At 40.6% G+C, this 20,474-nt stretch overlaps 1 protein-coding gene across 6 annotated transcripts in view; it reads left to right on the plus strand.

The window, feature by feature from the left end:
* The window catches only part of TNK2 (tyrosine kinase non receptor 2), a 241,147-nt gene that overhangs the window by 203,123 nt on the left and 17,550 nt on the right, over positions 1 to 20,474 (plus strand). For 4 of the 6 annotated variants that reach the window (XM_040349625.1, XM_040349624.1, XM_040349620.1 and 1 more), the window contains 3 exons: positions 4,949 to 5,040; positions 11,727 to 11,846; positions 15,360 to 16,798. In XM_040349625.1, the coding sequence (XP_040205559.1) occupies positions 4,949 to 5,040; positions 11,727 to 11,846; positions 15,360 to 16,798 (1,651 nt within the window). The remainder of the gene's footprint in view (positions 1 to 4,948; positions 5,041 to 11,726; positions 11,847 to 15,359; positions 16,799 to 20,474) is intronic. The other 2 variants (XM_040349622.1, XM_040349623.1) reach the window with 2 other exon arrangements.

The raw sequence follows: 20,474 nt of genomic DNA on the forward strand, positions 1-20,474 counted from the left end.
TTTATGTCGTACTGTATTTGCGCAGCGGTCTTTCAAATGCAATTTATTTGGAAAAAATTACTTTAATGAATTGAAAAAATAAATAAAAATAACCAGTAAAGTTATTCCCAAAAACTTTTTGTATAAATGTAAAAGATTTTACGCCGTGAGAATTGTGAGAGAATCGTGATCTTTATTCTAAGCAAAAATTTTGGCCAGAATCGTGCAGCTCTAGTACCCACTGATCAGCTTGTGCTGTAACAAATCACAGCACAGCCGAAGCTGCAGGTGTATGTGCGCCCCCCTACTTGGAAGTGCTGATAACGTATCAGATGCGTGATCCAGCGCAGAATGGCCGCCCTGCCGCAGTATTTCTGCATGATGTGATGGGCAAATTGTTAATAAAGCACTGACAATTATTGTAGATAATGTGCCAGTGTTTAAGGATCTAGTTGATAAATGTGTGGAGATTCTTATTAGGACCATATTTTCTCTGGCAGGCCCTGTTTTGCAACCTACCATGGTCATGATCCTAGTCTGTCAAACATTTTGGTAAACGACTAGACTCATGAGAAGGGATCCAGCTTTCCGCAACACAAATTTACCATATTGTGGAGCGCTTGTATTTCCTGTCAGCAGCCCTACTGTGTAGACAGGTTAGTGGATGCCTCCCTTCTTGTTTCACTGAGACTCCTATCAGTAAACAATGCAGAGAACTCATTGGCTAAGTAGGTGGCTTGAGGAGCAGGGATGAAGGGAAAAAAAACACATGCCTTTCAAAGGAAAACATCTCTTCGAAACTGCTTTGGACACCTTCACTAAGGGTAATTATCTACCCCAGCAGAGGAAGCCTAAGCTTCATGCTGGGAAGACTCACCCTCCCTTCTGAGGTTAAGAAGAGTTCTCTCATTACCCCCAGGCTTTATCCTCTGGGGCCAGACCCAAAACCATAAGCAAAGTTCAGTTGCAAACCCCGAGCTTCTAAATTCCCTAAGCCTGCAGACAAGTCCTATTCAGCATGAAGGGACACCCTCACTTTACGCAGTGGGATAATATCTGTTAGCTTTTAAGGACACCTGGACATATCAGATACTTGTGTACGGGAGGTGGTTACCAGGGGCAAAGACTTTCATGCAGCCCTTGGAGGGCACTTGCCCCATCTTGAATCAAAAAGGCCCTGAAAGTTCTCATCTGAAGTCAAAATTCCTCTTGGAATCCACCAGGCTTGTCATAACCTCTTAGGGAGGCATTAGGGAGACATCCTGGCCTTTGTAGACATGGACATGTGCTTGCATGTCCCTTTTTTCCAGCAACACCATAATTTCTTTTGTTTTACCATGGATCTCCAGAACTTTGTTGCTCTGCCAATTGGTTCATCTTCCGCACCCCATGTGTTCATCATGGTTCTGGCCCCTTTGGTTATCTTATGATTCCAAGAAACAGAGCCATGGTAAAGGGGCCACAAAACAGGTCCACCTGTATGGGGCTCAGACCAGCTGGGTGAATCAGATGAGGCCAGGGAGGGTGATCAGCGTGGCAGGGGGGCAAATACTGGAACCAATAACCTGTATGGCCCTCTGCAGCAGCTGAAAGCTGGCTTTCTCTCCTCTCACTCCTGAAAGCTTTCAGTTGCTGCAGATGAAGCCATACAGATCAGTTCCAGTAATTTCCCTCCCCACTGCACCCAACACCCTCCCTGTGCACCATATGTTTCCCCCTGCTGCTCAGGCCCATGTGTGCCCCCTACCCCCACAGTGTTGCCAGCTTCCCTCCTCTTCTTCCCACCGGCAGCTACAAGCACACAACAAGATCCTTCAGGATGGACGGTGGGGAAGAGTCTGGTAAATATGTCACATTTTGCAAAGGTTTTGACTAACATCTGTGTTTATGTCTAGCTCTAGCTCACCCTTGGCATGTTTACTGGTTCTTACAGAAAACATTTGTGCATTCTTTAACAGTTTAAAAGGCAATTATATTAAATGCAAAATTAGGCAAGTTACACAACATGCAAGAGGGTAGGATTGTGTTGTATGATACACAAGGATATAGAGCAAAGCATGTGGGCTGTGGTAGGTGACAATCATATAAGCATATGTGCTGAGCAATGTGTTAACATCATAATGTTGCTGGAATGTAATTTTTTACATTTTATGTTATATTATTATTTTCACATAAGCAAACATCCTCCATGTTTGAGGTTCATTCAATGCTATATGACTTGCTTTGTGACACTTGCGACTGGCCATAATGGTATACTGTCATCCGCCCGTATTTCTGAATTCTTAATAAAAATTGTGTAATGACTCTTAAAACTTAATACAACGTAACATTGTGAATTATTGGTTTAAAGAATGGGCAAATATTGTTTGTTTATTGTATCTCGTTTACAGATTTATGAATGCTCTACCATCAGTATATCTGAGAGCATGATTAATATCCTTGCTTAACGACTGTGGATATGAGCTTGTTTGACCCTGTAGGCAGCCTGCTGTTTCTCAGACAGGTTAGACCAGATCCACAGACTTGTTCTGAGAGAGGAGCAGTGAAGCACAGCCATTGTGCAGAATTACTAAGCAGGAGACAGGTGAACATGCATAAGAAATGAGCCAATAGGGATGCCCCCTGTACATACAGTATATTTCTTTGCAATTTATACAGTAATGTTTTAAAGCATTAAAATAATCCTTTTAAATATTCTGCTGTCTTAAAACTATTTTGGTTGAGGCAAAATAATCCTTTCGGGTTCAAAGTATACATAGCTAGAATTTAGCAAGCTTTGCTGCAGATTTTTCTTTTTCTTGCTAGAGCTTTTACCAAACTAAATGCAATTTAGGATCTGCCGTTATTATCACCATGTGATCAGTATTCTTCTTGTATGATAATTAGTGTCTCACTGAAAACTGAACTCCTATTGCTGGAGATGACTGTAATTTTACTTTATTGGATGTAGACCAGATTCATGAAATTTGAGCTGGGCATATATCTGCAGTATTTTCCTATGTCTCTTCAAAACACTAAGTCCCATGGCTTTCTCATGCTCTGTTCTTCTGTTATCAACATGATAACTTCAGACAAGTTCTCTGACACTTGATAAAACCAGCCTGAATTTTGTGTCAAGGTGGGTGCGATAAATAGAATAGCAGAAAGCTGCTCTACTCACATTACAGCTCTGAAAGTCTCTGCCTATCTGGAGGGTGATATGTGCCTTTCCTCCAATCAGCTGTCTCCCAGTGTAATCCAATACTACACTGCTACTGCTGAATCAGGAAGTAAACATTCTAACATGATGTGCACTTTCTAAACAGTATACAAAACTGAAAACAGCAGATATACATGTAAAATTTATGTAGGGAGATTTGTTTCTCTGTGTATCGCCTGAGGCCGTTCACTTCACTGGGTGTATGTGAGGGTTTACATTCACTTTAAGCTTTTTGCAGGTTCTGTGCAAAACGTGATCCATTAAATGACCCAGAACCAGGTTAGTTAAGCCAGTGCTGGCATTCTTAGAGAATTCCACAGTGTGGGTGTATATATCTATATCTATATATCTATATAGATATATAGGTTATTGAGGCACCAACATTTCTGTGGGGAACACATTTAACAAGTCAGTAAAGTTTTCATTTGTATACAACACAAGTAGTGGTTACCTGAGCTTTTTTTGGTGCTCTGGTATGCCATTTACAGACAGTAGTTTTAAACTTTCCTTACTTATGAAGGGGTTTTCACAGGAACCTAGTAACCATGGTTCTTTTTACATTCCATACTGTTTCCCCACCTACATATATGCATTTATCCCAGGAATAAAGGAAATTTTGTCCTGCAGCTCCGAGCGAGGTGAATCACAGCTTCAACTCTTGCAGTGTTTGTGGCTGGAATCCATGTCTCATTCATAGTCACAAACATAGCTAAGTACCGTATATATTTGAATATAAGCTGAGTTTTTCAGCACATTTTTTTGTGCTGAAAATGCCCCCCTCAGCTTATACTCGAGTCACCTTTTTGCTCCTGATCTCCCAGACATTAGGGACCCAGTTACCGACTGGTCGTAGGTCCCCTGGACCCGGAATTTGGCACACATGTAGCCCCATTTCTCCTCTACAAGTGTTTAAAGGTTGTTGTCTGGGGGACCTACGGCTGGGGAGCACCAATTTTTCAAAGCCGGGCACCCCTTCAATAGACTCCCATGTTAAACGTCAGTCTAGTCATGGGCACAGTGAGGCATGGACACAGTGAGGAATGCACATGGACACAGTGAGGCATGCAGATGGTCACCCTAGGCTTATACTTGAGTCAATAAGTTTCCCCATTTTTTTGTGGTAAAATTAGGTGCCTCAGCTTATATTCGGGTCGGCTCATACTCGAGTATATACAGTAATTTGTAGGATCTGCTTGGTTTCTGGTGGACATGACACACGTGTGCTTTTAGTCAGTTGTCAAACTGCACATTGCAATTACACTTTTCAGGCAGTTTTGCAAGCTGGTGAGCTTGGTCATATTGTAACATGAAAATGCTTTATTTAAATACTGTATTTGTGACACATTAGAATTTATTTATATTGATTTATATTGTTTTTGTAATTAGCAGCGGTAGTGATAGCGGTATTATTAGAAGTAGCAGCAGAAGTACTAACAGTAGTAGCAGCAGCAAGAGTTTTAGTAATAGTAGCAGTAGTAGTAATAGCATTAGCAGCAGAAGGACTAATACCAGTAGTAGCTGCAGGATTAGGAATATTAGTAGCAGCAGGGAGTAACAGCAGAAACAGGAGTAGTAGTAACAGTTGCAACACAACACCTGGTTTTGGATGAAGTTGTGTTGATTTAATCAAAGTCAGTAGTCATGTCTAGTTTTTCATGTCAGTCAGTGTGGATTATGATTAGTGGCGATAAAGGAATAGTACATATTTTCATGATGCTTTGAAGTTCATGAAGCCATTTCTTGTAATAGGTTCTCTGTTTCCCCCTACAGGCTGTACTTGGGAAATCCCATGGATCCTCCTGATATACTAGGTCTGGATCAAGGATCTGCTAGACCAACTCAACTTCCAGGGAGGGCAAAAAGTGAGTAGTTTAATTGTTTGTCAACATGTACTTTGTATCCCAGATTGCTCAAAGTATCTCTGCAGTTTTCTTAGGAAACATCAGTGACTATTGCAGATTTAAATGTATTTTCTGCATTTTACTAGAATGCAAGATATAGCTTTTCTTTTCAATGTGCAGGGAAATATGTGATGCACAGATGATTGAAATTATACTTAAAATGGTACAATGCTTATAGTATATAAGCTATTGTAGAAAAAGAACAACGTTACCTGCCTGAGATCCTGCAGCTAAACTTTGTTGGGATAACATACTGTATATATGTAGGATGTTCTGTATGTTTCACTAATACTGTAAAGCACAGTTATTATCTGCAACAATAAAAAAAAAATTGAGGGACAAGGGAAGTTAGATACTGTTATAATTCCCAGGAGGATTTGGACACAGGCAAACAATGTCTGTAGGCCAGCCCAGGATAACCTCCTCTCTACCCAGCATGCCTTCGTTTTTTCCCTAGAGTCCTAAGAAGACGGACTATTTTTCTTCAGCTCTGCTGAGGAAAAGTCTAACTCAGTTTTATTTTTAATCCCTTCCTCATACTGACTTCTATTAAGATTCATTGATACATAGCTGCTTGAGCTGGTTTGTCCATGGCAGCTTTCCTGACTGGCCTTTCCTTTTCCAATTGCTTCTGTATTGATTACAAACAATGCTTTCTAAGCATGATTCTCAGACAGTTTGCAGGATGGGAAGCAAGAAACGGGCTAAGCCCTCAGGGAATGTTACAATATGAAGGTCTGCCACCACTTTTTCAAGTAGGGGATGGTTGCTTATCCTTGGGGGTCCTTGGATAGTTTGCCCTTAAGGCATTCAGTTGCAGAGTGCCGCTTCAGATGCACACACAGTTTCCTTACCTCTGACCCTCTGAATTAGCTCACTCGCTACTCCTCTGTGCCCTCTCACAGATTAACAGACCTTCCCCTAGTCCCTGTAAGTCTCCTTAACGCAGAGCTCCTTGTTCTTATAACTGTGTCAGCTCAACTTCTGGAGCTGGGTATCGTTTTAGGCACCACCCATTCTCTGATTCGCCTCTGCTGGGGCATGTAAGGTCATTGGTGCATATTTTATCCCTCAGTGTTCTTCCTCTCTTTCTCCAGAGGGATTCACTGACTTGCCAGGTCATCTGGGTCCAACTGTTCATCCAAACAGGGATATGAATCCTCAATTAAATCCTCAGCTTTGTCACACCTGATATTTCTCAGTGTTGATGCCTGTGTCTGGCATAGTGCCCTTTTCCTGACATTCTGATAGGCGGGAAACTCAGATGATGCCCTAGGAAGAAAATAGTTACTGGAGACTCTTTCAATTAACATCTTTCTGAAGGGCCTAAAACCTGTAACATCTGCCTAGATCTGGCTTTGTCAGGGTTTCGCTTGGGAACCTGTCTGACACCTGTAGGCAGTGTACACTAGTTTAGTTCCTTGCTGGAAGGGTCCACAGCATGTTTCTCCTTGCCCCCTCTTCATTTGACAGGGAGTCAGCCTTCTCTCCTCCCGTGCAGGAGCTTCCTCTTAGAAGCACCTTGTTTTTTCTCATCTCTTCTCGGTCTACTTAAGCTCCTTCCTCTGTTGTTGCAAATGTAAATCTGGTATAGACCAAGGTGTCTGTCTGGTGGCTGCTACCAGCTTATCTCCCCGTCTCCAGGGGGGTCCCTTTCATTGGAAAATTATCTCTGGGGGGCTGCATTCTGCTGTCCAAGAACAGGTAGTTCTTGTTATATTGTGGGTTTACGCTCTGGGTATGTCTCCTGGCTTGGACACTGTGGGACTCTATCTAGGTACTGCTGTGTTTTTATCTACTAATAGGAACAGGGGTCCTTCCTACATCAGGAGCGGTAACCTGGTTCTGGTACCATAGGTCTTAGTATTACCTACGTAGATCCCCTTAAGGGCAAAGCCCTAAAAAGTGTTTCTTCCCAACAACTTCTTCTGGATATGGAGTAGAGCTGAACGATTCTGGCCAAAATGAGACTTACGATCTTTTTGTTTAGAATAAAGATCACTATTCTCGTCGTAACATCATCTTTCACATTATACAAAAAAATTGGGCTAACTTTACTGTTTAGTTTTAATAAATTCATTAAAGTGTGTTTTTTCCCACAAATATTGCATTTGAAAGACCTCTGCGCAAATACAGTGTGACATAAAATATTGCAACAACCACCATTTTATTCTCTAGGGTCTCTGCTAAAAAAAACAATATAATATAATAAAATATATATATGTGTTTGGGGGTTCTAAGTAATTTTCTAGCAAAATTTTATAAACGACAACTGTCAGAAAAGGGTTTAGTCTTTAAATGGTTAAACTGCCCTCATTTACAGACCGAAGGTCATTCCTTTGATCTAACAGGACAAAGTGTTTCCTTACTTCTATCTAAGCAATGTTGTCATAAACTTGGCAGGCTGCCTTTTTTTTTTTTTTTTTAGACAGCTGTCAGCTGTGAGTAGAGAACTCTGCATAGAATCGGGAAAATGCTTTGTTAAGATCGTAGGGGGAATCACAATCTGTTTCTTTAACGATTAATCGTGCAGCTCTAATATGGAGGTAGGGTTTTCACACCAATGTGTGTCTCAGATTCTGCGTTGCAGGTGAAGAACATCAGAGGAAGGCCCTGTATGTTCCTAGGAAGTCCTTTGTCTCCTGCTGTAGGTATGCTCTGTCAGGAATAGGAAATGCCCTGCGGTTTCTGTGGGACCTGTCCATGTGGGGCCGGCCCCCATCAGTTTGTGTTTAGGTTCTAGCCTTCCTTTCTCGTCAACTCTTATTGAGATTTTTCCCTTGTATCTACCTGCTCGGGCATGCTGACTTCATGGGATTGATCTCTGCATTCTTTGCTGGACTCAGAATTCATCTTCATATCGCTTGCAGGTTGTGGTCCTTTCAGTGTTCTTCCCTGGTGGGGGGGGGGGGGGGTTGTCTGCATGTACCATTGAAAGAGACAGGACCCACCCCTCTGTGTTTGATGTTTATTATTATGGTACTGATTGCTACAAACTGAGGCATGTTTGGCAGTGTTCAAATTCTCTGGTAGGTAATATAACTTGACAGTGTCTGACTTCCTGTAACCCTCAATGGCCTCCAAGAAAGTGATTTTACAGCAAGTACAAAAATCGTATTTCTCACTTGTAGAGTGATATGTGAATGTCCATTGTAGTGTAGCAATAGAACACTCAATACAATTTATTCTTCTTACAGTTATCAGTTGTTCTTACAGTCCTGAAAGAACAACTTTCATTTAATCGACATATAGTTAATAAATATGTCTAAGTGTGCATTCACACCTGTGCGTTTTGTAGCCTGAAGCTCCAAAACGCTAGAGGGGAAAAAATGTATTATTCTCAATGGAGATGGTTCACATATCCACTCCAAAACGTCTGAAGCCGAATGCCTGAAGCTCAAACAAGTTCTGGACCCTTTTTTGTCGAATCGGGCTGATTTGGGCATTTTTGAACGTTTGTATTCCCATATAAACTAATGAAAACGCTCGATTCAAGCGTCTAGCGTGACAACGAGCGTTTCTACGGGCGTTTTGTCGCTTTAATCTGTTCTGTAAAATAGAATATTCACCCAGGAAGAAGATAAAAAAAATCTAAAAACATAGCAACAAATGATGAAAGAGATGATCATTTTTCCTATTGGCTAAAATAAAAAACGTTGAAGTTCAAAAACGTCAGACAACGCTGTATGCAAACGCGCAAATACGTGTGAATACGCGTGACCAAACATGCGACAAAACGCCGGAAAAAACATCCGAAAAAGCTACGCTCAGGTGTGAATGCGGCCTAATGGTATAGAAAAAAAGTAATTATTGAGACAGTTGTAATTATGCCACCCAGAGAACGTTGCTTTCTCAATTGATAGCTGGAACTGTCATCTGCTAGCTATATGGAAGTTTTTCAGACCTTGCTGAAAGCACTGTAAGAATCTTCAACATGGTCTGTATTATGCACAGTGAAGTGATGGTTTACAAATTAGCCTTTGCATGTCATGAGTACCATAGTAACAGATAAACATAATAGCTATACATTAATGGCTTTCAGAGCACATTCTGTCCATGTTTTATTGAACTAATACTAAGAAAGCTGTAATGTGTGAGTTTATTTGACGAACATCAGTGGCATGTAAGCTACAAAACACACTCAGGTGAGCTGTTAATGTATCATCACTGCAACCTGGTCAGCCCCAGACTTTGCACTGTTGTAAAACTAGGTTGGAAAAATTAAGACAAACTAGAAAAAGTTGAACTCCAGTGCACAACATTTTATGTTATGTCTCTGGCTTGGAGAAAAAAAAACAGGATTTAGTTAATAGAAATTGTCAAAATGAAAATGGTACCTTAAAGTGAAGCTAGCCCAGCCTAAAAAACAAGGTAACAACAGTGCTAAAGTGCACACACATTGTGATCTCTGGGTTGGCTTTTAAAACCACCCCCTGTCTATTTCTATCCTTTTGGATCCTAGGTCAAGACTGTTCTGCACATCAAACCGAATTGAGATTAAAGGGTCACTAAAGGAAAAAAAAAATTGCTGAAATGACTGTTTACAGGGTATAGAGACATAATAGTTAACTGATTCCTTTTAAAAATGATTAAAAATAGATAAAAAACAATCATATAATGTACCTACAGTTTAGTTTTGTTTTTGCTGTTGTTTCCTGGTTCTCTGATGTACAGAGCCAGAGAGCCAATAGAGGGCAGTGAAGGTTTTGCAAAACAAAACTGGATTGGTGCTGAGGGGTTTTAGACACACCTCCCTGATTCGTAAAACCACAGTGAGAAATCTCCTAGTACTGTGGTGATCAGGAAACAGACAACCAGTAAGTGTCCAGAACAGAGAGGAATTACAGCAACATCAAAGCAAAAACGAACAATGAGGACATGAAAACAGGACTGCAGTAAGGTAAAAGAAGCTATTTAGCTAAAAAAAAAAATTCCTTTAGTGACCCTTTAAGCCTCTTTTTCTTGATTTCAAAATGCCAGAATTTCAGTAGGAGGCTTTGATATTTGATATTTGCAAATGACAAGAATGGGACTTCACACCAAGAGAGGAAGGGTTTTACTTTCCACGTGGATACGTTGATTTCCCATATGCAAGGCTGTACCTAGGATTCAGTGGGATCCACAGAGAAAGTGGCATGGATAGCAGTGTGCTTGTGCACTTAATTGTGTCCAAAGTTACGATGTCATTTTTGGGTTTCATGGAGTGCATCAGAGCTAGATCAGAGTAAGTGACAATGATGCCAGCAGGCGTACTTGCTAACAGGAGATAAGGCTTGTGTACTATGGTTTTTTTTTAAGGCTTGTGTAATATTTTTTCTTACGTACATGTACACTTTAAAAATTCATATTTCTATATATGTATTGCTTCTATTAATGGGAAAATGTCCTACATAAGTAATTGCAGAACATGAAATGTGATCCATTCATGTAATTTCCAAGCATACATTCCATTTTTCCTTATTTGGGTTAGACAGTCACTATGCAGATCTCCAAAAGGGCTTACAGAGTAGGTGTAGGTGTAACATTTCTAAAGTGTGGGTAGTTACAGAGCTTGGTGTTCTCCTGGCCTAAGATTTGTATTAGCTTTGGGTGCATGTGTCCAACTAGGCTATACAACCTGTTGATTCCAGATCTGACATTTCTTATAACCATTATGCATTGGAGATGATTTACTAAAATTAGAGAGTGCAAAATCTGTTACAGCTCTACCAATTCCCTTCCATTTTTTTTGTCAAAGCTTAATTAAAGTTAGAAGCTGATTGGCTACCATTTACAGCTGTACCAGATTTTGCACTCTTCAGTTTGGTAAATCAACACAATTGTATGATATGTATTTTTCCTGTGTCTGCATGTGTCATTGCTATAATGTATACGGTATATGTTTCTGTAATCCTCTTTTTTAAGGAGACTATTTTCTTTCATCTATTACATTTATTTTTGAATAGTTAAAGGGGTTGTAAAGGAAATATTAGTTTTTTCCCCAAATAGCTTCCTTTACCTTAGTGCAGTCCTCCTCCTTCACTTACCTCATCCTTCCATTTTGCTTTCAAATGTCCTCACTTCCTGTTCTTCTGTCTGTAACTCCACACAGTAATGCGAGGCTTTCTCCCTGGTGTGGAGAAAGCCTCTTGAGGGGGGAGGGGGCAAGCAGGAGGGTCAAGACACTCTCTACTTTGCAGATAGAGAAAGGAGCTGTGTGTTAGTGGGCGTCCTGACACTCCTGCTTGCCCCCTCCCCCCTCAAGAGGCTTTCTCCACACCAGAGAGAGAGCCACGCATTACTGCATGTAGTTACAGACAGAAGAACAGGAAGTGAGGATTTCTCAGAAGAAATAAGGACTGCACTAAGGTAAAGGAAGCTATTTGGGGGGGGGGGGGAATCATTTACGACCCCTTTAATTTCCTGCTTATTTTGCCATACTGATCTGTGCTTTTCATCTCGCTGTCTTATGATTTTCCTTTACCTGCTAATACAGTGTACTTTTCTCCACAGTGCCAATTAAATTTCCTCTATCCCATTTTAATTTCTATGCTTCTCTAATATCTCCCTGATTTACTGAATATTCTTTTTCAAAGTGCATTTACTTTCTCTTTCTGAAATCAACCACCTGCTTTTTTCTTAATGCTCCGTGGCCTTTCTCCTCCCAGGGGAGCGTCCACCTCGCCCTCCACAACCGGCTGCTCTATTTAAGAGTAAGTTTAATGGCTCCCTCCTTCGCGCACCCTGTTCCTGTCCGCTCTGTACTTTTCTAGTCCCTCTCTCTCAAGGTACAGAGTGTTTAATCTGTGCAATTAACTATTTACTGACAGTTGGCTTAACAGTGTGCAGTGGAATGAGTGACTGACTCTTACCATCACTATAGTATTATCCTACTTTTTATTACCCATCAATGTTGACAGTTTTGCATTTGGAAATACACTGTTCTTCTATGACTATACTAATTGGCACCTTGTTACTTAAGGTAATTTGTAAACCCTAGTGGGTTTAAATGCATGAAGTTATTTGTAATGGCAATCACTATTTAAAGTGCACTTGTGCCCTCCTGCACACTAAAGCAGTGGTCATCAACCCTGTCTTCAGGGCCCACTAACAGGCCAGGTTTACAAGATAACTGAAATACATCACAGGAGATATAATTTGCTGCTCAGTGATCACAGTATTCTAGTCTGCATCTCCCCAAGGTAATACATAAAACCTGGCCTGTTATGCCTCATACACACGGCCGGACTTTCAGAGGAAAAAAGTCAGACATGCTTTTTTTCTCAGAAAGTCCGGCCGTGTGTAGCCTCCATCGGACTTTTTTTCTCGGAAGTCTACGGACTTTAGATAGAAAACCTGTTCTCTTTCTTTCCATTGGACTTCCGACGGACTCACGGCGGACTTTTGCAAGGTCAAAAGTCTGACCGTGTGTACAAGGCATTAGTGGGCCCTGAGGACAGGGTTGATGACCATTGCACTAAAGTATTCTTATTTGCTGAAAGACCATTAAAAGCATCTGAAAACAAGCCCTCAGTCATCTCTGTATCTCTAAGCATTGTGGATAAATATTTTTTTTTAAATTCACAACACAGACATTTAAATAGCTTAGCTTTTTTTTTTATAGAACAGAATATTAGAAGCCTGACAGCCCTCTAACGTAGACAACCAGTAGTTGTTTCTAAGCACAGTTTTTAGGAAACACAGGGAAACTGACATTGAGTCTTTCACTTTACATTGCAGCTAGAGAGGTCAGGGTTAGTTTAATTTAAAACCCTTTCATTGCTTGTTAAGAATGTGCGGGCCCCCATTTACACTTAGGCTCCATGCACACAGAAGATGATAAACTGTAGTTTATTGGCGTTTTGGCTTTTTTAAAAAAAAAACAATAAACTGCACTCTATGTTAGCCTATGTGTCCATGCACACATGGACGTTTTTTAGTGTTAATGAGCAGTGGAGCTTTATGGGCTTTTTTCTGAACACCAGAAATTTACGTTCAAAGTGCCATTTTTCAGCGGAAAAAAACGCAGCTCACCAGCGTTTTTTTATCCATTGAAAAAAAAAAAACTACACTGAAAAATGCAAATAAAAGGTATTGCAAAAACGCTAAAAAATGTTGAAAGGCTCCCTGCAAAGCTACTGGCGTTTTTTATAGCTTTTTTTAGCTTCCAGCGTGCATGGAGCCTTAAAGTATAACTAAAGGCAAAACTTTTTTTAGTTTTGGATAGATGGGAGATGGATTAGAACGTCTGTCAGTTTTTATTGCTGTCTGTGTCCCCATTAGTGAGAATCGCCCTCTCTATTTGTCCTGTTTACCATTATCATTAAAAGTGAAAGTAAAAGACAATCCCAAATTTTGGGTTGTCCCAAAAAAAGTAATAGAGGGGAAATCTTCCAATGCACATACTAGTTCTGATGACCTACAGGTCCTTGGTTTTGGTTATGTGACCAGAAATGAAAGGTAAATCTCCCCATTGGGACAGGGGGGGGACATTACAGAGGTTATAACCCTCACTTACTCTATCCAAAATGGTGACATTGCAGAATTCCTTTGCTTCTAATTATCCCTTTTCACACTCAGTCACTTCAAGCTCTACACCTGATACTCAAAAAGCTTATTTTTTTAGCGTATTCAGGTGCTTTTGCCCCTTACATTTCACTGGGTTTGCCTGTGAATTTGTGATGTGTATTTCTGCGTTTTTTTGCAAAGAAAATTCTTCTTCCCCTATAGAACTGCTCTCCCCCCTTGCCCAGCCCAGGATACAAAGCCTGAGCTTGATACATGTGGAAAACCTATGGTCTGAGCACAGGTGCACAAAAAGATAAAAAAAAGATTGCATATGTAATCTATAGTCTTTAAATTGCAACCAAATAATTCAATGTATCTCTGTTAAAGAGAATAGTCATAGAATAGTCTATCATATTGCATGCTTGGTTCTTTTAGATTTGCAGTGGTCTTCCTTGTATGTAATGAGCTGGAAACAAATACCGGTATGTGATATTGGGTGGTACAGGTAAGTCACAATCTCTGGTGATTCCAGAACTGACGAAACGTAGTTGTTTAAAAGCTAAAGGTTCCTTCACAGCACATTTGCTGGAACTGCCTAGGCATCCTTCCCCAAAGCAAAAAGGATTGTTTCCTATAGTGTGGTGTGTTCCAGTGGTATGTGCAACAAGAAAAAATACTGCATGCATTGCTTTTTTCATCGCAGTCTACCACACTGCAATGTCACTGTGTGAATAGAATTTTTTTAATTGTTACTATAATATAAAAAAAATTGCACCAAAAAAAAAAAAAAAGGGAAACAGTGCCATGCCCTGGGATTGGTGCATCGGCACTGTTCCTGTCAGCGCCCACTAGCAGCCATACAGTCAGCAGAGCCCTAAATATGAAGAATACATTCGCATTTACATAAAGAAATGTAAGTGTAAAGTTATGGTTAATGTTATGTTTAACCTAAGGGCCAGTTCACACCAGACGCAGTTCCGTGTGCTTTTTTTCTGCACAAAATGCATGCACAGTGTTTTCCATGTATTCCAATGGCTCTAGTTGGCTCTAGTTCACACCATGCAGTCAGTTTCCAGTCATGTTTCTGCACCGAAAACTGACTGCATGGTGTTAACTAGAAACATTGGAATACATGGAAAACACTGCATGCATTTTTAGTGCAGAAAAAATGCACATGAAACTGTACGGAACTGCGTCTGGTGTGAACTGGCCCTACAGTGTGTGGCCATGGATATATATGCATACAGCTCATGAGATACATATTGTGCCTTTCATTGGAGAATCACACAAGCACATGCATATGAACGCATGCTACATTGCACATATAGCAGCTCATGCGAGCATGTAAAGATACATAGACACATGCATACTTAAATAAAATGTACTATATGTACATTACAGCCTGAATTAATTAATGTACAGACATGTCTAAAACCTTTATCTCAGTTTGCAAATGCCGCCGCCTATTCTGAAAACATAGCAAGATTTAAAAAATGTTTTAAAGTTATACATTATCAAATTACCTTTTAAAGGAAACCTGTAAAAATATGAATGTTGTTTTTGCTGACATCTCCTTCTGAAAATGCTAGCTGCCTGGCTGTCATGGGCTTAATTCGTTTCTGAGCACTGACCTGAAACAAGTGTGCAAATAATGAGTTTTGACTTTACTGGCTGCATGTATTTTCAGGTCAGTGATGTTTGCCTGGCAACTAACAGTTTTGACGAAGGTCAACAACTACAAAAAAAAAGGCCAATTGCATGACTCTTATGCTTTGTTTTATATTCTATCTTAGAATCCAGTTATAATCCTATCAACGGAGAGGAAGACTCTATATCATCGGGAATTAAAAGACTGTCTCTCAAAAAAACAACAACATCCAAAGGTCTGAAACTGGTTAAACCATCTGCACGGGTGGCTGGCACCAAAGTGTCTGACCGACACATACTTGGTATTAAGAGTAGTAGCTTTTCCTCCGGAGATGTGGCCTTGATAGACTTTGGAGAGGACATCAGTCCATTAAGCCCAGGTTTTATTTCTCCTGAAGTGGAACAGACTGCTCCCTCTTTAGCTAAACTGGCAATGGATGCCTTTTCACTGCTTGATAAAACTCCCCCCCAGAGTCCCTCACGCTCGCTTCCTCGGCCTCTTCACCCAATTCCTGTGGTGGACTGGGACACCAAACCCCTTCCAGCCCCTCCAGCTTATGATGAGGTGGCACAGGATGAAGATGATTTTGAAGTATGCACTATAAATAGTCCTGATGTTCTATTGGCCCATAGAGAGAAAATTACAATGACCCATCTTCAGAGGGCTAAAGAAAAAGGTGAAGCCAACTATGGTTATGTCCAGGAAACAGAAAGGGCTCCTGTTAAAATAAAAGTGGAAGACAATCTGTTCCTTCCTCCAAAGGATTCAAGGCATGCAAACATTTCCCAAACATCAGAAATTTTTGAGGAACTCCAGCAGGAATGCATGAAGAGGCTAAATGTCCCTCAGTCATCTTCATTGGCTTCCACTCCCAGCCCAAGCTCTTCTACTGGAAACTTTGATGTCACTTCATCTGAAGACAAACCACAGATACCACCACGAATTCCTATACCTCCCAGGCCAATTAGACGTGAGCATGAACGCTGGTCTGGAGAGTTGTCTCCAGCTTTTGGAGCTGATGAAGTGGGTAGAGCTCCTTTACTGCCTCCAAGGGACCCACTGTCTCAACCCACATCACGGACTCCTAGCCCTATGACTCTTCAGGTGGGCTCTCCACAACAGAGGTCTAACCTTTGCTCTCCCCTGTGTATAGGCCTTTCTACATCTCCAGGAAAACAAATGCCCACCACTCAGAGTTTTGCTTCAGATCCTAAATATGCTACTCCCAAGGTTATTCAAGCCCAAGGTAAAGATTCTTCAAAGGGTCCTTGCATCTTGCCCATTGTGAAAGACGGTAAGAAGGTTAGCAATACACATTACTACCTTCTTCCTGAGCGACCGCCATACTTGGACAAATATGAGAAATTTCTCAAAGAGGCTCGAAGTCCAGAGGAGACCTCAATAAGCAGAAGCATATCTACTGCAACTGTTAGGCCCATGGTGCAACAAACAGACTATAAAGCCAACTTTTCATCTAACAACAGTAACTGTTCATCCAAAAGTGCTGTGAAGACATCCTGTAGCTTGCAAAAAATTGTTTACGATGGCACAGATAATTTTAGACCCACAGAAAAAATCAGACTGGCAAGTAACCTTTTAATACTTTGTCTTGTTTGAAGTTGTAAAAAGCTTTATTCTGCGAGTGAAAATGATGGTGGTGTGTTAACAGAAACCAAAACATTTGTGCAGATACAACACATTCTGTTGTTCCTGTAAAAAAAAAAAAAATGTTTACTTAAAATTCTTGATATACAAATATGAGGTAATGAACAGATTGTCATAATTGCAGAACAAAATACTACCATGTTCTGTTGGGACCTTAAAGGCAGCTAGATAAGATGTGGTAATATAGTATTCTAGCTTGGCTAGTACCAGCTGATTATCCAGAGAGCTAAATATCTGCATTTTAATTTATTACAGAGGGGTGTTTAGTGATTCAATGTTAAAAAAGAAAAAAAAGTAATAATTTTGGGGAGTTTACAGATTAGATCAAGCTATCCTGGAAGCGGTTGTTATGGGATTCTACTTTCTGGAAAGTGGTGAGAGGCATGTTTGTCGCCTTTGTGGGAGGGAGGAGGCAGCATGTGTACTGATGGAGACCAGCGTTATATCATTCTGGTGTTGGCTGTGAGTGTCAAAAGTTCATGAGGATGGCACTGGATTTTTGTTCTGTGTCTGATGATTGTAGAAATTTAGCTCAGTATATGGAGCACTGTTAAGACTGCTCTTAGGAAAGCAGGGCCACCCCTACCTGGGGGAACCAAGGTTTGAAATCCACAGGTAAAAAGTCTATTAGGAGCACCAAGCCAGTGGACAGAGACTTTACACTCATTTTGTATTGGTTTATATTAAGGCGATGTTAAACCACCAACGTGTTTTGGGGGCTTGGGCACTCTCCCTCTACCAGGACCTGAAATTTGTGTGAAATTCGAAACTAGGTTTATGTTAATTATTGGAATAGGTAGACAAAATCTCTGACCACTGGCGTGGCACTATTACTAAACGTATTACTCGTGGATAAGTTCTCAAGGAGACCAAGAATTCAGATGGGATCTGTGCATCCATGAGAAAGTGAGGTTTAGAAGGTTTTTTGATGTTTCACACCTTCAAAGATTAATGAAATGTGTATTGAGCTCCTTTCTCATATGTTTCAGCTAGAAAAGGGGGGTGAATGGCAAATGTATGCTTGTGCCACATCCAGTATATATATGAGAAAAGAAAAAAGGGGTTCCCCTGGGTGGACTTTTAAGGCACTAATAGTATTCCAAATATACAGGATATTGAATTTGTATTCACAATTATACATATTTATCAAAAGAATGAAACATTGAATTAAAATATACAGTTCCATTGATTGTCACCATATAGGTAAATACATGAAAAACCACAGGGTGTAAAGAAGGTTTTCATGTATTTACCTATATGGTGACAATCATTGGAGCTGTATATTTTTATTTAATATTTAATTATTTTGATAAATATGTATAATTGTGAATACATTTTTTTTTTTACCTCAATATCCTGTATATTGGAATACTATCAGTGCCTTAAAAGTCCACCCAGGGGAACCCCTTTTTTCTTTTCTCATCTGTTTCAGCTCTTGCTATGACACTTGTATTTTTAGAAATCCTGTATATTTCTCTGCTTAATTTTTTAAGTGAGCATCTGCATTTGGTGATTGTACACCAGCCACTCGACTTCAGCCCAACTCCTCTTGTGTTACTAGTAGACTCTCTTCCTGAGAGATAAACCACTAGTGACACAAGTTGGATTGTTGTTTTTACACATTTTATTTAAAGTATTGGTCAATTGAAAATATGTCCATCCTGTTGTCATGTGGTATGTCAAAGGTTATGCTGCCTTAAAATGTAAAAATCTATATTCCCAAAACGTATTGCATCCTTGGCTGTTAATTATGTACACTCTCTCTGAGTAAACATGTCATGGCCTAAAAAGAGCCTAAGGTAACAGTACTGATGAAGTTGTGTTTGCGAATACATATACATCTGTTTCTTTGGGTCTGTGAAGTCCAGAGTCCTTTGAATTCCAGTCCCAGGCTATAAACAACTTCTGACCCTTCCCTGCCATTTGTCTGTCAAATGCTGTAGCCTCTACATGCTGTGAGGCTCTAGTATTTGACAGTTAAATGGCAGGGAGTTTGCAGTGTGTAGAATCTAAAGCTCTGTGTAAAACTCGCCCTGGAAACCGGAGGATCCAGAGAGCCCCAGGAATTGGTTTGAAAACGGGATCTGTATCTATACTTCAAAATTGTTATTACCTAAGAATCTTTTTAGGCTCTAACAGGTTCACTAGACTTGTGCTATACCAAGATAAGAGGGAATGTGCTCACATGGTTTACTCATAACTGAGAAAGAGTATTGGTGGAAAGCTGTCTGCAGTCTTTTTTAGGAACGCTGTCTTCAGTCATTTAACAAACAAAGAACGAACAACAGATTTGGGGGGCACACCCTAAAAATGTGTTTACATTCAAGATGGTGCTGCTATAAGACCACAAACAGAATAAAATAGATTACAGCGCAAACATACAAAAATTACATTTAAATCCTGCTATTTAAAACACCTGAACATATTCACTACACTAGTAATAGAATGAAAGGTCCTGCATCTCAACCATGGGAGACAAACTCCTCTTTACTGGGGGGAGGGACTATAAGGACTCCTCCTATAACACAGGACTAATAAGAGGTTATATTGCCATCTACAGAAGCATTAGACAATGGCAAGCAAAAAATTGTAGGACAGCCCAGAATAACCCCTCCTATTACCAGCATGCCTCCGTTTTTCACGAGTGCCCTTGCAGAATAGATATCTGCTCTTCAGTTTGGCAGGGAAAAGTATAACATAATTTTGCTAGCAATACAGATTTTCAGAATTTTTCTTCAATCAATGCTCCTCTCTACATCACTGCTAGACCTGTTTTTTTTTTTAGATTATCCAGCGCAGCCATCCTCAGCCTAGCTTTTGAATTGCTGCATCTGTACATTACGGGGCTAATCTTTGGTTCATTTTTGCTGGCCGCCTACAGTTATTGTGCACACCACTGGCCATTGGACCCTCACTTGCTATCGGCTTTTGGGTTTTGTGAGTACCTGAGAACTTGCCTCGTACCCTGAGCCTCACACTGCTTGATCACTATGGTGTCACAATATTGCTGATTCTAGGATCTTGGGGGGGGGGGGGGGGGGTTGGGATTGGAAGGTTCAGTATGACATGATTCTCCCAGCTCACACACTGCTGACTCAGATGCTGCTTGTAACATTCCCACTGATGCTGACGTGTGCAGCTTAGAATTATGAGGACATCTAATCCTAGCGTTGTTCCCATAGGTGTGCGCAGCCTATTGCATTAGGGTGTGCACCCCAAGGGTTGCAAGTGGGGGATGTTGGATTTGAACCTCTAGGTTCGTTAACAGACTGGACAGGTTTGTCTCCAGGTATAGGAATCCCTTAGCAGAAGCAGTGGATGCTCTGGTGGCTCCATGGAATCAGTACACACCTAGAACTATGTCTTTCCTTCCCTGAAAATTCATTCTCATTTGCTTTGCATGATCAAGATGTTGGTTATTCCAGTGATCCTCATTGCTCCATATTGGCCCAGACAGATATGGTACTTCAGCTTGGTAGGGATTCTGGCAGATACTCTATTAGCTCTACAGTCACTAGCTTTAATGGCATGGCTGCTGAAGTCCACCTTCTGAGAGACAAGGGCAGCTCTCAATCTTGATATTCCAAAGTAGGAA

Source organism: Rana temporaria, chromosome 4, assembly GCF_905171775.1.
Source record: "Rana temporaria chromosome 4, aRanTem1.1, whole genome shotgun sequence".
Classification (NCBI taxonomy): Eukaryota; Metazoa; Chordata; class Amphibia; order Anura; family Ranidae; genus Rana; species Rana temporaria.